This window comes from Canis lupus, chromosome 13 (genome assembly GCF_003254725.2).
Source record: "Canis lupus dingo isolate Sandy chromosome 13, ASM325472v2, whole genome shotgun sequence".
Taxonomy (NCBI): Eukaryota; Metazoa; Chordata; class Mammalia; order Carnivora; family Canidae; genus Canis; species Canis lupus.
The window spans coordinates 19,666,002-19,684,060 of NC_064255.1; the positions used below are offsets into that span (position 1 = coordinate 19,666,002).

Sequence of the window (18,059 nt, forward strand, 5' to 3'; positions counted from 1 at the left end):
CAATGGTGGAAAGCCAAGTGCCAGAAGAAGGGGACTTCTACAATTCTCAGATCTGCTTTCCCTGAATAATATTAAGGGTGCAGGGTGATGTTTCCAGAAATCTGAATGACTAGCAATTATTTTTAAGGTCCTGTTTATTACAAGAAAAATTTAAACATGGGGTGCCTGAGTGGTTCAGTCAGTTAAGTGTCTGATTTTGATTTTGGTTCAGGTCATGATCTCATGGTCCTGAGAATGAGCCTCATGTCAGGCTCTGAGCTGGGCATGGAGTCTGCCTAAGATTCTCTCTCTCTGCCCTTCCCCTGCCCCACTGGTGCATGGTGCGTGCATCCATGTGTGCATTCTCTCTCCCTCTCTCTCAAAGAAAAAAAAATTTCAATATAAAATGGAGAAAACAACAAAATACAAATTTATATATTCTTTTTTTTTTCAAATTTATGTATTCAACCTAACTTTGAATAAACACTTGTTCCTTCAACTTCTGATCTCTTCTAGGGAAAGGAAAAAAACAGGAATTATGAATACATTATTCCATATATTTGCTTGAAATTCATTTTTAGACCTTTAGTTATTTAAACTTCATAATTATTTATTGCTTTAATCATTTATATAAACTTTAAAAAGGTGTTTTTATAATTTATACTTGGTGAAATATGACATTACTCTACAAGGTTGATAATAGGGTCTTAGTTAAAATTATACATATATATGAATTGTATATTTTGCTTACAGAGAAATTGAGATCGATTTACAGTTCAGTGTACTTACAACTTACGACCTCTTTCCCAGGCATCATGTAATAAGCTCCTTTATTTAAGGACATTCTTTGTGAAATTAATGGTTAAATACAAATCTTTTCACTTTTTTGAGGACCAACACAAGTCTGATGATTTTTTTTCCCCATCAAGCTTTCCCTAGAAACCACAATTTATACTGTTTTTTCCTCCCTTCCTCATTTTGGCAGCACTATTGTTAGGTATATATTTTTACTCAGTTTTCAATCTACCACATGCAGTAGATCTTTGGCCTTCATGGATTTAATACAGTTGTTACTGTGCGTGATCCTGAATGCTGATGACTTGCAGTCATTTGTAATTTTGCTGTGGGACAGTTCTGAACACGCAGGCTGACTGCCCTCCACAGACCTGTCACTGGGGGCTCTTCTTTCGGTTGACATCATTAAAGACACGCACACCATACGTGTACACTCTACTCTGTTTCTTTTTGGAAAATGGCCTAAGAACGCAAATGATAGTACTGATAATGAAAGTGATGGTTTTCTGCTGGAAAACAGAAGTTAAAGCTAAATTAAACAACAAAATACTGATTTGGTAGCTCTGTGCCAATTAGGTAAGTAAGTCTGTAACTTGGTGAAAGGACCAGTGCAAATCCTTTTTACATTTAATAAAAGACAATAAATACATATGTTTTAGTAGAATTCACAGATTTGTGGATTTCTAAAGGCTTCAATATAAATCCCACTTCAAAACTATTGCTTAGAAAAGAGAACTACCTTTCCAACAAAATGTGCAAGCTCAAGAGCTGACTGCTGCCTTCTACTGCTTTCAATTTACTGCCTGCTATGTACCAGGCCCTGTGCCAGACATCAACATGAAATATTTCATTTAAAGCATAGAAATTCTCTTTTGAGGTATTAATGTCTTTTTTTATAGACACAAAGGCTCAAAGACTTAAAAAAAAAAAAAAAGAACTTGCATATCATCACTTAACCAGTAAGCAACAGAGCAGGGATTAAAATCCAGGTAGGTCCCCATCCAAAGTCCTGCTCTCCCTTCTATATCCTGCTTCATCACAACCCTCACCCTGCCTCCTACACATTCATTCAGTTAGTTCTTATTGGATTTATTTGCCTCCAACCTTATTCCCAGGTTCCCCAAATTTACCTTAGCTAAGATTAAGATATAGACAATGACAGTGCCCACTGTGTTCACACACACACACACACACACACACACACAGACTAAGGGTGTTTGTGTGTTCTGAGCACTGACACTATTGACTTCAGGTTGTCTTTGTGTTGTGTGTCTGTGTTGGGATATCTGGGTACACAAAACAAAATGTTCATCTGAAGTTTTTGTGAAACACAGACATGCCTACATGCTGCACCTTCACTGATGGAGTCCCCCGACACATTTTTTTCCCAATACCTCTGATAAAGATTGAGTTGATTTGCATTTCTCCCTTTCAAACCCATTACTGCTAATGAGCAGAAGGCAGCCCTAAAGTAGATGGCTAACTAGGGAAAAGGAGATATAGTAAGGAGTCTAGCGAGCCTGTAACTGAGAAGAATCAGAGTATGGTTCACACAAGATTTTGTTTGTAAGAAGAACCAGAGTATGGTTCACACAAGATTTTGTCTGTACGTGAAGCAAAGAAGAAATGCGGGATGGGGCAGTGTGGGGTAGGGGAGGGAGGATGGAGAGGTAGATGAACCCCACAGCCACATGTATTGTGAGCCAAAATAAAGTCTCTTGACTGACAAGTGTAATAAAAGCATTGCTCCTGCTATTCTAGAAGTCTCTCATGACAAGTGTCCCTTCTAATTAGGGCAAGAGAGGCCTTGGTCAGTGGGTCATCATGACCAGAAAACAACTCTCCTCTGGCCTTCTTCTGATGCTCCCCAAGGTGCCACTCTTTCATTCTCTTATTTTCTCAGAAATCTCTTTTATCCTTTGATCTTCTCTAGAAGGTACTCCTAATCTCTATCCCAACTCCCATCTCACCAAAGTTCCAGACCAGCAGGCTACCACAACCCCCAGTGGCAGAACAGCAATGAAAGGACTGTATATTTGCATGATTCTCAATTGTTCTTAGGACACTTTACATGGATGGAGAGGTGGAGAGGTGCAAATTATGCCCTAGGCCAGAAATCAGAGACGTGTGAATTTTAGTCTCACATTTCATGCAAACTAGCTACATGATTCTAGCTACATATCAAGTAACATAAAATGGCCAATTCATATTCTGTTATTTTTTTTTTTGGTCCCTCCTAGCTCTAGAGCTCTGTAAGAATCTGATTTTCAGAACCCATGGAATGAGTAAGGTGTGCATCTGAATTCTGTTATTTACTGGGGGCAACAACAACTAGCCACCTGAGTCTAGAGCTTTCATTTTCTGACTTCTAATTGAGTGTTTTCCTCATTAGGAAGGATGATAAATTCATAAAACATAATAGCCATCAAAGACCTCATGGAAAATGCAGAAAATTGACACTTTCAAATAAGGAAATCCCTAAGTTATACTGAGTTCATAGTTTGAGAATGCTCATGTGGAAAGATGTTTTTTTAGAACCGAGAAATGAGGGCCAGGTGCCTGGGGCTGCTCCTTCCCTCTTCCAACAAAGCCATGTTGAACATTCAAAGTGAGATTGTACTTTATTCTCAGAGAATTCTATCGCAGTGTCTACTGGTAACATGGAATATGTTTCTGGCAACTACCACTAGTCCACTGACTCACTCATTTGACAACATAAGACACTGTCTAGACGCTGGAGGAACAGGCTTAAATAAGAAATGGCCACCTTTATCTGCAAGGTTGTATACCTGAATCATTATGAAAGGCAAATGAGTAAGTGTAATTCTGAAAATCCTGCTTGACCTCTGACATTCCATAAAGACCCTCATCTTCATCTTGACTCAGGCCCTATGTCAATATAGATGTTCCTAAATCAGATTCTAGAACACTGAATGCATCTGTATTTCTTCCTAGTTCTATATAAAATCAATAAAGGACTTCAAACTTAATCACTTTGATTCAGCTTCCAAAACCTGAAAATACAAACTTGAAAGAGTTTCACGATGAAAAATGAAACATGTTAATTTGCATTCCATTTGCAATATTACAGCCTAGTCCTATTAGAAGTCATAAAAAGCCCAAGCCAAAAATGTGAGGCTGCAAAGGGACTCTGCAAATGACAATGGGAATTTCAAAGCATTAAAAAATAATTCTTCTGTGGTCAAAGGGACGAAAGTTATGAGTACATGCCAAGGTGAATTACCAGAATTTGAATATAGTTGTAAATAAAAGGAAACTTCTAGGTGGTGGCTATAGGCATCTGCACGTCACAGACTGGCTACTGTCTGTATCTCTTTGCCATTTGAAGATCCTATATACATGGGCTGGAATGTTTTTTTCCCACATGAACACACCAATGATTACAGTAGATATTATTGGTTTTCTGCCAAAAATCAATTCTAGGGCTGGAGAATTCAAACTTGACCTGATGTGAATAATGACTGCCCACAGTATAAGCTGCCTCTTCCTCTAGAGAACTGGCCCTGGCAGACAGAAGTGGCCTCTCTTTACCTGCAAAGTAGTCCATAGCCAGGGGCTGAGCCCTACAGGGATATAAAATCCCAACTCCAAAGCATAAGGTGGAGGGCTCTGTGCTGGCTTTCATGCTCCAGATCCCTCTGTGGGGTTGGGATGAGGCTAGACTCTAGCTGATACCACATCTTTGTTTAGCTTCTTTCTCCTACTTCTCTTGCTTTACCCATTGCCTTTCAGATTTCTCCCGAGTGTCCTCCTTCATTAAATCCCTCCCCAAGAATCTCCCTCTCCAACTAGTCTTCTTTTTTTTTTTTAATTTTTATTTATTTATGATAGTCACAGAGAGAGAGAGAGAGAGAGAGGCAGAGACATAGGCAGAGGGAGAAGCAGGCTCCATGCACCGGGAGCCCGACGTGGGATTCGATCCTAGGTCTCCAGGATCGCGCCCTGGGCCAAAGGCAGGCGCTAAACCACTGCGCCACCCAGGGATCCCTCCAACTAGTCTTCTAACGAATCCCAAGACACTGATCAATGTAGTATAAGGCCTAAAACTTCATGTGCTACTTTGACATCTTTGAGCCTCCCAGGGCTCCTACTATCATCCAAAATGCCCACCACCCTAGATCCCTGTACTCTCTGTAGGCCTTAATCTAATGGGTTTTACTTCTCTGACAGCCTGTAAAATGATTCACACAAGCCAATCCCATACTCCCATGGAAACCAGACAGCATCTCACCCACTTGTTACTACAAGGCCTGTCCCACAGTCCCGGCTGTTTCCCTCTGCCCGCTAGTAAACCCTACATGGTCCTGCAAGGCTTGTAGCATCCTCCCTAGGCTCTGAGTTAATAGGGCTAATGAGCTACAGCCAGGCTCCTCTGTCCAGTGTTTGGTGTCATGGGCTCTGCTGTCTCCTGTTCCTTGTGGTAAGGATCTGTCCCTCACCAACAGGGTGAATAGGAGGCGATCAGAATAATCAAATAATGGAAATCAACAGTAAAATCCTTTTTTCTTTACTAAAGGGGGGTTCTGGAAAGATCTATCTCATAAAAGTAAGGCGATCTGCAATGATCAAGAAGATGAAGTTTGGCAGAGTGTGCTGGCCATGCAACCAGGCACAGGGAGCTATTTCAATCTTGAGTTCTACACACCTCTCCAAAGAGATCAAGCAGGGCTCAAATGAATTTGTGGGAATCAGCCTATGAGAACAAAATGTACATGCCCTGTTTCTCTTATATGGGCAGTGCTGATGTGTCCACCTTGGGCGCTGGCTAACTTGCACTGTGAAGCCACGCAGAAAAGTGGGCATATTTCCCTGCTTCCCTTATAGCTGCCTCTCTAACACCCACCTAACCCAATTTTAGATCCCTGATATTTCAGAGAATGCAACATGGGGACAATGTGAATTACATTTACACTGGCACATTTACTTTGAACACTTGTAGTGAAAGACTAACAGGATGATAACCAAGCTGTTGCCGGGTTTTCCTCCGTCTTGCTCCATCTCAAAGGTGATTCACTCAGGAACTTGATGACTGCCTTTTAAAGCAGCACAACAGGCCCATTAGCACTTAATTGCATTAACAGTCTGTGTTTCCTAGCCTAACAAACAGTCTTGATTTAGGGATGATGCAAGTCAGGGATAGCCTGGACAGTAGTTCTATTTCTATTTATCAGATGGGAGTTCCCTCAGGTCAGAGACTATTTTCTCCCTGGAAGAAGTGGTGGGAAATTCCTACGTAGGTGATTTTTAGGCAGATGGTGGAGCTGATATATTTAGAGGCTCCAGAAATATCATTCCCTTAATTACACTGTCAAGATCTTGATTACCGGCAGCCTGTTTTACTCAGGCCAGGGCTATTTTACATTTGCATTTGAGATTCCTCTAAGATAGCTGGGCAATGCAGCTACAGAATGAAATTACTTGGTTGGTTATATTTACATGGAATTTGGAGGAATGAATAAATTGCTATTGTTGGAACTGAAAGTTAATGATGGTCTAGTGAATTATGTGAGGATACAGGGAAAATATTGTGATAGATGGGAGATGGATAGAGGTGGATGGATGGAGAGAGGGATGAGATAGAGATGGATAGGATAGATAAACAGATATCAGGTGAGATGGACAGATGGAGAGAAATAGTTCTGCCTTTGCACAGGAGTGCTGGACAATACAAAACGACTGTGCAAGCTGAAACCATGTTAAGTGATCTCAACCACTTGGAAAAATTAGTATTGTTCTCTGGATGTTCACATTTTTTTAATTAAAAACTGCCTGTCAGTTGTAAATATATGGGGAAATGAAAAAATAGTAAAACCTATTTACTTAGTAATTTAGCCCTTAAAATATTAGAAAGATGGAGAATTAATGTGTTTTACTTGTCAAAAATTCGAGACTGGTGTGAACAGTGTTTGTTGCCTTCTCTTCATCATAGAACTTAGGATTCTGAGTAAGCGTCTTTTTCATGCCTTGACAAGCCAGCCCACTCCTTTCTAAGTCTAGATCAGCCAGCAACATTTTATCCTTTCTACTTTCAGTATTGTGAAACGTATCTGAGAATTCCCAAGCTATGAAGCTTCTCACTTCTTCTGGGGCATCTTCATCCTTTCTTCACTGATTTCTGGCTGCTTATCAAGAGTCTCTTGAATAGCACCAGCACTTATGCTCCCATGGTCACCTAGTTCTTCTATAATTTCATTTATGTTTGATCTGAAGCTCACTTCCATAATTATTATTTTATCATACTTCCATTTTACCATACTCCCATCTTTTTTGTACAACACCCCCTTTCTATTATCCATTCTTATAAAATGTCACAGATTTATCACCAGGAAACAAGGAGGAAACACCACTACCCACTTTGCAGTCTGTGTGTGAATGAATAGACATGTGGTGACCGATCACTGACAGATTGGGAGAAAAGTCATGTGCTTGGTCACAATATGATGCACATTGGCTATTTGCACAGTGACTTTCTGAATGAAAAGCTGACAGCAAAGTTTGTACTTTATAAAATTACTTACAGTTAATATACCCTAGTAACTGAAATTTGAACTGCGTTATTGAGAAATTGGGGATATATACTTAAACCATGATAACTGAATTCATAGATATTGGAAACACTCAAAGCAAGGCCAACTGTGTGTGTGTGTGTGTGTGTGTGTGTGTGTGTCTGTGTGTATTTTAGTCTTTCCTAACCTGTCCTATCAAACACATTTCAGTCTTTGTTGCACCTGTTCCTTGGGCTTCTGTAGTACAAAACAGGAAGAAAGAGGAGAAAGGCAGAGGATTATTGTGTGGACTATAAGGCTGGGACCAGCCAAAGAGGTGTAGTTGAATGACATAATCAAGAATGGATACCAGAACAGAGAAGAGAGAATCTCTTCTTGAATCTCCTCTTCTTGAATATTTTCTTCTTGGATCTCTTCTTTTAAAGGGTCATGGAAGAAATGAAAGCAGTTCAAGATTCAGAGGGAAGCGGGTAAGAGAGAAAAGATTTTAGTAAGGGCTGTGCTAATAGGGGGTGCTCCTGGTATGTGAGCACCCCCCACCCCCCCACCGCTATCGGCTGAATACCTTCCCTTCCAAATTCATATGCTGAAGCCCTAATGTGATGATATCTGCAGTGGGCCTTTGGGAGGTAATTAGGTCATGAGGGTGGAGCCCTCATGATAAGGTTAGAGTCCTTATAAGAAGAAGAGGGATCCCTGGGTGGCGCAGCGGTTTGGCGCCTGCCTTTGGCCCAGGGCGTGATCCCGGAGATCCGGGATCGAATCCCACATCGGGCTCCCGGTGCATGGAGCCTGCTTCTCCCTCTGCCTGTGTCTCTGCCTCCCTCTCTCTCTCTCTCTCTGTAACTATCATAAATTAAAAAAAAAAAAAAGAAGAAGAAGAAGAAGAGAGAGAGAAAAAAAAAGAAACGAGCTACCATTGCTCTATTTCTGCCTTGTGAGGAAACGACAAGAAGACTGTCTATAAATCAGAAGAGCTTCACCAGTACTCAATTCTGATGGCACCCTGATCTCAGACTTCCAGCCTCCAGAACTGTGAGAAACAAATTTCTGTTTATGAGTCACCCTGTCTATCATTCTGTTTAATCAGCCTGAGCTGATCAAGACACCCTTTATCTTCATAAAGACAAATAAGATTTGTCTCTTAGTTCTAAAACCATGCTTTTGGTATGTTTTACCATTTTGACTCTGGATTCTGGTGGTCTCATGCATATAGACACATGTTCCCTGGGTCCCTTTCATTAGCTCAGCTTGGTGGAAAATTCTGGACTTAAGAGTTAGAAAGAAGGGCTCACACTTTCTCTGCCACCCACTGGAGGAGTGAAGTTACTCAACTTCTGCAAGTTTGCCTTATAGGATAGGAATTATTTAAAGAACAGTGCCTGAGACAGACGAGGAGGCACACAATAAATACAAATTACCAACTTCCCTTCCTCCAATAACACCCCGGGAGGCACAGCCTATATAAATGTTCCCATTTTTAAAAATCTGAAGTGGAAATGAGGAAAGCTGAGAATTGAATTTGCAGCTCAGGGTTCACAACTGGGTTTTTTGTTGTTGTTGTTGTTTCCCTGTGTTGTGTTGTGTTTTTAATCAAACGAGAAATAGTTTGCGAACTAAGATAACAAAGTAAAGCAAAGGCAACATCTGGTGAACAGCAAAAAACAGAATCCAACAATTCTGTCATCCCCTGTTTATTACTGTTTCTCTAAGTAGCAAGAGAGTCAGAACTTAGCTTATTTTTCTTTTGTCTGAAAGTGGACCATTGAAAACATCTCAGTAATAACAACTGTAAAAAGATTAAAGAACAAGGACTTAAAAGCCATGTTTGGGGCTGTGGGATAGATTGGGGCTTGTAAGGAGGTAAAAGGTTTAAGGCCTCCTTTTACCTGTAAGGAGGTAAAAGGTTTAAAGCCAATAAGAACAAGGGAAAGATCACATTAGTACATCTGACCGATCTACAGGTGAGGGTGCTCGCAGGAAAGCAGCACAGGGCCTGTGACTCTTACTGTCATGGTTCAGAGGTCCAGGAAGTGAAGGAGACCAAAAAAAAAAAAAAAAAAAAAAGCCCCAGCTCAAAGGCTGTTGGCCCAGTGTTGACCTTGATACGGTAGGGAGTCCACAGAATGGCTATGAGAGTAGAAGGAAAGATTAAAATCAATTGCAATGGATAAACTGCAGTAGATTCTTTTAAAAATTAAAGAAACAATGATATCACCACATTGTTCCACTGTCTAATTATTCCTATACCTTGATTTAGATAGAGTACAACTCAAGATAAAATACTTTCCATTCTCTGGGTCCCAGATTCCTCATCTGTACAAAGAGGTCAGTTTAGACCACTGACGTATTTCAGGCTGCTGTAACAGAATACCATACACTGGGTGGCTTAAACAATAAATATTTATTTCTCACAGTTCCAGAGGCTGGAAGTGTAAGATCAGGGTGTCAACATGGGGTTCTGGTGAGGGCCCTCTTCCTGGCCTGTGGAAAGCTACCTTCTTGCTATATCCTCACATGGTGGGGAGAGGGTGCTCTGGTCTCTTCTTCCCCAATAAAGGCACCAATCCTAACACGGGCACTCTATGCTTATGACCTCATCCAATCCTAATTACCTCCCAAAGGCCCAACCTCCAAATACCATCACATTGAGGATGAGGGCTTCAACATATGGATCTAGGGGGGACAGAACGTTTAGTCCCTAGCAATGACCTCTGAGTCTCTTCTCTCTGATACTGTACAAAGGTTCCCCATTGCCCACCAAATCAAATTCAAGTCATCTGTCCAGCTTTCAAGATCTTCCACAATTGGATGCCTATCCAAGGCACCAGGTATGTTTGATGAACCTTCACCTCCCTTTAGACCAACCTCTAGTGTGCCTTCACCACAAGCTGTATTAATCCATTATCTCCACTTTTTCCCATGTTCATTCTCCTCTCTTGGAGCACACTGAACTCTCTCCATTGCCTCAAGGACTAGCCATTTTGTGGGAGCCATTCTTCCAGTCCTCAGATCATCTCATGGGAAAGGATGGAATTAATATAAAGTTTTCCTCCTGTGTAGTATAGAGGAGGTATTAGGATTAGCACAGACAGGATTTTAAACGGGAAGTTGTTGTTGTTGTTTCATATTGTTTTAGATCATGTAAAGACCAGTTCTAAAAATTTGAAATTAAATTTAATATGTACAAATCATGTCCCAGAGCTGCTATTATTAATCACAAAATCAAAGATTAACAGAATAGGAAAAGACAAAGGACATCAATTTAAGGTAAATTACAGTTGAATATATATAGGATCACACTTTATATCTTTACAAATACCAAGCAAATTCTCTGATATTTGTGATATTATAAGAAGGCCACAGTATTAAGGATTTGCCATTCATTGTAACATTTTGCTGAAAACCATTTGTATGCCTCCACACTAGGATTCAGTATTAAATATTTAATCAAAAAAGATTCCAGCTTGGATTTTTTTCCCTAGGACTTGATCTATGGTAATCTTTTGAGAAGTTCTGAAGCTGAAGGAAATAAAAGACATTCTTGCTTTTGATAACTGTCCATGGTAAGTCATTATTGCTATTAGGAATACAATGCATAATACAATTTGAAGAAACATATGTAATGGTTACCTGAAATTATAAGAACAATACTATTCTAAATACAAAAAGAGTTTTTTATGAGCCTTTATTACTGCTCCACGGGAATGCCTAATAATGTGTCTATTGATAATTTGGGATAAGCAGACAACTTATAAGTGAGAAAATGGAACCTCTGGGAAAAATTTCAACATCATTAATAATGACACAATGGTATTTTCCAACTATCCAAATGGTAATGAAGTTTGTGTTAAAAGAGATGAAAAAAAAAAGAAAAGAAAGAAAAAAGAACTTCCAGTTGTTGAGAGCATCTCAGTTACTTGGAGGTGGAGAGATGTGTGTGCTGGACAGCTCCCTTTGCCCCTCCAGCTCCAGTGTCCACTCTTTTCCACCCTGCTTGTGCCTTTGGAGACAGAGCTTATCAAAATGCATCAATGGGGCTCCCTTGTCTCTGGCTTCCAATCAGCCTCCCATACTGGAGATACCAGCAGAAGATCAGTGGAAGAATGGGGGTCCCAGGGGTTGTGCTTCCTTCCCAAAGACCAAAGCTCTTAGTGGTGGTTCTTTTCTACAGCTACAAGTCTTCCCAGCTTCAGGTAACTGCTCCTTTTCCTTGCCATTTCAGATTAAGGGGTGGCAGTGGCCTCTTGCTGTTGTGAGATCTGGAGTGCTTCTCTATCTCTTCTTGATTTTCCTTACCTTGACCACACCTTACAAATTAACCCTTCATTAAATCCTTTCCAGTCATCACTTTTGAATTTGCCATCCACTTCCTACCAGCACCCTGAAATCTCCAGAATATTTGCCAGTCTACTCAGGCCGCTCTCCAAGCAAGGACATCTTTCATCCCAGTCTTCTCCTCCTCCTATAGCAGGTAATGCCTGTTGCTCTGCCCTCCCCAGAATCCATTCAGTCTGTTGCTGGCACAGCAGCCAAACTTTCCATTAGAGAACCACCTCTCTTTATCTCTCAGTGCACATGTCTTGGATGACGTTGATCTCAGTACAACACAAGGCTGAACATCTGATCTAAGTCAGTTTCACTGGGCTTAATCTCAGGACTTCTGTTGGAACTATGGCAGCAAAGAGGCCTTTATTCAGTGACACAGGTGACCCTAATGGAAAACATAAGCCTGGAACTGTTGGACCAAGGACGAAGGCTTGCCTAAATGTAAACCAATGAAGTGGGCAGGGAGAAGCAGGCCTAACATCATTATTTGGATCCCTGGATCCCACCATGCCTGAAGCTGATATGTGGGCACTATTCTCAAAAGTAGTTCTTCCCTTTTCTTGCTCAAGCTGAGTTAAGCTCTCTGTCATTTGCTGTGGGAAAGATCCCTCTCACATCTGGCGGAAGTAAAAAGTAGAGTATTAGAACCGACTTCTAAAATGACATCATCCAGATTTGCAGTATTGTTTTCGTCAAGAACCCCAGAATGTAGGTCAAGAGAAGCTACCTGCGGTTTTTGTCTATTATGCACCTAGTGCTACCACCACCTGCATTGTCTCTCAGATTTCATTGAAATCTGTGAGAGATGGGACAACACCAAATCAAACAGCGCACTCTGTGTTGACTTTTGTGACCTGAACTGGTGCAAACAAAGAACAATGATGGAAAACAGCCTAATGCTGTGCTCAAACATTATTTCCAAGGGCTGTTTGACTGGGCCTTCTCAGATGACATGGTTCACTGGCAGGAAAACTGTTTATTGTGACAATCATTATTCCCATTTACCCCCTATTACAATGTGAGTCACTGGGAGGTCAGACTGTTCCAAAAGCCCAGTGTTCCTGAGCACTCAGGTTCAAGTTCAAGGGGCAGCAAACAGGTCCAGGGACAATGGCAAAGGCTCAAGTCTTTGAAATGAGGAGAAGGGTTAACTCCCAACAGATTGCTGCAAAGTGAGTTTTATTATCTTCAACGTATCATGTAACTTGGGAAGAGAAATCAGAGTGACAGTGTTAACATGACCCAAGGTCCTTTCCACAGTAGCTGTTTTCCCTGAGAACAAAGATTAAATCTTCATTCATCCTTATACACTTCACTCCTGCCTAGTACTGTGTGCCTTGCACAAAATAGGTACTCATGAATGATGACCTTTCCCTGACCCCAGGGCCTACTGGCTTAAGAATCCAGAAAAATAGAAGGTAATACATCAAAAGAGTCTACACCTGGTAGTTACTAAGGACTCCTTGCTGCTATTGCTCCTTTTTGTAAATGAACATAATTATGTTATTAATAAGCAGGTTCATGAAAACTCACAGAAACCCCCATTTTCAGCAACCTTTTCAACTTCCTTACCTCACAAGGCAAAAGCTCCAATGTGTGTTTAGGTTATTTTTCCTGATCTTTGTATGTGTGACAAACTACCCAACCTCTCACTCGTTCATCTGTTCAACAAACAATCTGTGACCACCTACAGTTTACAATGTACTGGACTATAGGTGGGGGAATCAAAGCTGATTAGGACTGCAGCCCCCATGTATAACATAAATCTGTTGAAGATGGACAGGAAGTCCCAATAGCTGGTGAATGAGAAATCCAGCCTATGGAACGAGGTCACTGACTTCATGGTTGCAACACGTGCTGGGGGAACCTGGGTAAAAATATCTCCTCCTAGGGGAGCATTTTCCTTACCTTATCTGCAAGCCAGCCAAGATGCCTGATCTCTCGGCTCCCAGCAATGCCTGTTTTCCCCAACTGCTCTCTGACCTCAGCAATCACTTGGGTCAGCAGGTCACTCACATTGGAATGGATGGCACTGAACCAGGCCTGGGCAGTGGCTGAGTCCTTGCTCCTCAGGATCACTGTGTGCTTAGCATCCGGAGAGTGGATTTCAAGCTGCCTGGAGAAGCAGAGAGAGAGAGAAGGGTTAGAATGTGTCCTGGTAGGTCATGCTTTGTCAAGTCCTGGGCCATAGAGATGAATTAACTCTTTTTTCTTTCTTTTGGACTTTGTCAGCTTTGCATGGTTTATCTTAATGCTTCATGCATTCATTCATTCATTCATTCATTCCTTCACTCATCCACAAACATCCACCAAATGCCTAGGCATTGGTCTAGATACTGGGGACATAGCTATTCAACTATCAAATCACCTAAGTTAAGGATGTCTGGCTAACCTATTAGTCAGCTGACTTGACTGGCTTATCAATAGTATCATATCAAGACTTCTAAACTGTGAGCTGATACTAATTTGCTTTACTTCTCAATCTACAGAGGATTTTAATAATATACCCACATGCTTGCTGCTACTGCAGGAAGTAGACTGAAATATATAGCCCCATGCTTCATACTACTGCTCAGTGTTAATTGTGAATATTTACAAATCAAAGATGACCAAACTTTGCATTCCTTAGGAATCCTGTCTGTGGCACATTTACCTACCATTTAATCCTTGGGTATATTTAAGAAGTGAATTGGCCTAGGAAGGGGCAACTGGGGAGAGAGGCACACAAAGAGCTCTCTTTAAAGTCAAATAAGAAAGAAAAGAAAGAAAAAACAAATGTCAACCACCAAAGTTTACCCCAGACCTTCACATGAACCACCCAAGATACAAAGTGAGATCTGTATACTGTAATTATGGTAAAAGAAGGAAATTCTAAATAGATTTTTTTGAAGTACTCCTAGATTAATATGACATTAATATGGCATTGCAAAAATGGTATATATGGACAGCATAAAGGCCAGAGAAGTCCATTATATCCTTCACCCAGTTTTCCCTATGGTTATGGAATATAACATCAAAGCCAGGAAACCAACATTGGGACAATGTAGGTGAATGGTTCTATGCCATTTTATCTCCTGTAAGTCACAGTAAGCAGAATACAGGACTATTCCATCACCACAAAGCTCTCCTTCCAGCTACCCCTCATAGTTACAATGCTCCTCTCGCCATGGCCATCTCAAATCTCTGGCAACCATTACTAACCTGTCCTTCACATCTATAATTTTTAGACTGCTAATTTTTATTGCCAGGAGGAAAAAACCCACATTTATTCATTGATGTATACATGCAAAGAAATATTTTTACATTCGTGTTTGCACCAGAAAAATGTAGGGATTGGGAACATTCAAAACTGAATAAAAATGATACATTTGTTATTTCATCCTTTAATTATTTTTTTTAAGATTTTATTTATTTATTCATGAGAGACACAGAAAGAGAGGCAGAGACACAGGCAGAGGGAGAAGCAGGCTCCATGCAGGGAGCCCGAGGTGGGACTTGATCCCAGGACTCCAGGATCACGCCCTGGGCCAAAGGCAGCCGCTAGACTGCTGAGCCACCCAGGAATCCCCTCATCCTTTAATTATTATGCTACCATTCATTGAATAATTTTTATCTATATATGTATTCCTCCAATATCCCTAGGACTGATGTTTATTAATTCTATTTAACATAAGAAAAAACTAAAGTTTGGAGGGAGAGAGAATTTACCCAAGGCCACACAGTGATGCTAGGATTCAAACGTATGTTGGTTAGACTCAAAAACCCATGAACTTAGATACTATATTACAGTGTCTCTCCTTTAGACTGGACAACATCTAAAAGTGGGGCACCATTTTCTTCCATATCTGTCTTAATTCTCATTCTCATTCTCAGTAGAGTCCTTAGCTCCTGAGTTACAAAATAATTTTGCAGATCACCTGAAAATCACAAGTCCCATTGCAACCTGGCCTCATTAACATTCAATAGCAAACTTTAAGAGTAAACCTTTTTACTCATAAACTTAAATTGTAGAAAAGGAATGATTTAGAAAGTGAAATGTCTCTGGAGGAGTGTTAACAAAAATTAGCAATTTTTTTTTGGTCAGAAATTTGCAAAACAAGACTCCTCACTAAGACTCCAAAGGTTTTTTTTGTGATAAAACAGGGAATTCTTTAGATGACATCTGTCCTTGCTCAGAGGAAAAAAATCTCATGACTCTTGGGCACTTTTCAAAGAAATGGGGGGTAATTCTTGCCCATGGCTTACTCTTCAGTAAAGTTACATAGCCAATTACCAACCAGGGCTCTCAAAAAGCATTAGTGAGAGTTCAACATGCTTTTATTTTTCTTATTTTAAAGATTTTATTTTATTTATTTATTTTTTAGGTAGGTCCCATACCCAGTGTGGAGCCCAATATGGGACTCAAACTCACGACACTGAGATCAAGACCCGAGCTGAGATCAAAAGTTGGATGCTTAACCAACTGAGCCACCCAGGTGCCCCTAAGATTTTATTTTTTAAGTAATCTCTACACCCACATGGAACTCAAATCTACAACCCCCGAGATCAAGAATTGCATGCTCCATGGACGGGGTCAGCCAGGTGTCCCTCAATGTGCTTTTCAAATTATCCTAAAATGATCTGTTATTCTAGAAATTTAAAATCTGCAAGTATCTCATTTACTTTTGAAGTAAATGAAAAAAATGAAATATTTTCTTTTAAAGACCTGGCTTTGTTTTTAAATGATGGCTTGGGAAGCTGCCACCCCCCAGGTGTCTCTCTCTCTCTCTCTCTCTCTCTCTCTCACACACACACACACACACACACACACACACACACACGCGTGCGCGCGCAAATAATGCCAGCAAGAAAGAGAGGAAACAAAGACCATCTTCTTTGTTGGATTGCCAGCGTGCCCCCAGAGGAAAGCTGACTTGTAAACAAAGGTACAGGCTGATGATGCAGAGGCCTGTTTCTCCCAGGTTCTGGCAGCATTTATCATCATTAATTTTTAAGTAAACTTTAAAGCATAACATACAGATAGAAAAGTGTACAAATCATTGTACAATAATTTGAGCAAAAGTGCACAAATGTAATTTTGCAAAGGGAATTTATTTGTGGAATTGCCACTCAGATCAAGAAGGAGAACATGGCATGTGTTCCAGAGTCCCCTTCAAGCCCTCTTTCCAATTATCATTCCTCCCCCACCTCTACCCCCAAATCACCACTACTCAGATTTCTATCATTATGGATTACTTTTATCTCAGGCAAAATGTACAACTTTTTTGTTTTCATTTTCTGTCTTTGCTTGAAGTACAGGGGAGATTTTGGACTATTTCTGGGATAAACTAGCAGGTCCTATGCTTTCATTTTTTTAAAAAGATTCATTCTTTCATTCATTCATTCGAGATAGAGCACACAGAGGGAGAGGGAGGAGCAGACTCCCCACTAAGCAGGGAGCTGGGGGCAGGGCTCTATCTCAGGACCCTGAGATCATGACCTGAGCCAAAGGCAGATGCTTCACTGACTGAGCCACCCAGGTGCCCTATGCTTTTAGCAGTGGTTCTCAAAGTGCGGCAGACAAGCCACACCACCATCACCCAGAAATTCATTAGAAAAGCCAATTTTCAGTTCCTACCCTAAAGCCACTGAATTAGGAATTCTGGGGATTGGGCCCAGGAATCACCCTCCTGGTAAGTCTGATGCAACTCAAGTTTGAAGAAGGTTGCTCCATGGGTTCATAAGAAGCAGCCCTGAGCTTGGCTGTTGCCAAGGTTCCCAGTGGCTGAAGTGGACATGCCAGAGGGTAGATTGAGCTCCTCCAATCAGTCTCAAAGTCCCAAAGGAAGAACACAGAAGACACAATACAGAGGCTTGTGATTTTTTTTTTTTTATAGTACAAAAAAAAAAGGGCAGAAGAAGTTCTCAATCAAAAGTATTCTTCAGGGGAGCCTGGGTGGCTCAGCAGTTTAGCGCAGCCTTCAGCCCAGGGCATGATCCTAGAGACCCGGGATCGAGTCCCATGTTGGGCTCCTTGCATGGAGCCTGCTTCTCCCTCTGCCTGTGTCTCTGCCTCTCTCTGTCTCTCTCTGTGTTTTTCATGAATAAATATATAAAATCTTAAAAAAAAAATATGCTTCAGAAACCCCTGAATAGGTTTTTGGTTTTGTTTTGAATCATTTAACTAAATACAGATGCTTAGACCCCATCCCAGATCTATTGAGTAGGAATATCCAGAGGTTGAGGCCTAGGTATACACTTTAAATGTTCCACAAATTATATTAAGGACCATGGCAGGCCTCTCTGAGTGCAAGCTCAAGCCCTCTGTAGAGCTGTGCCTCTACCTGTCACCAGAAGGCTCCTGGGCAGTGTATCAGTTATCCACTGCTGAGTAACAATTTTCCCCAGGATTAAGTGGCTGCCAACTCTAAACATTTGTTATTTCACAGT

General features: G+C 40.9%; 1 protein-coding gene across 1 annotated transcript in view; it reads right to left on the reverse strand.

Moving 5' to 3' along the window:
* Nucleotides 1-18,059, reverse strand: part of SNTB1 (syntrophin beta 1) — a 239,160-nt gene that overhangs the window by 75,550 nt on the left and 145,551 nt on the right. The window contains exon 3 of the mRNA XM_025451008.3: nt 13,539-13,746. Coding sequence (XP_025306793.1) covers nt 13,539-13,746 — 208 coding nt within the window. The remainder of the gene's footprint in view (nt 1-13,538; nt 13,747-18,059) is intronic.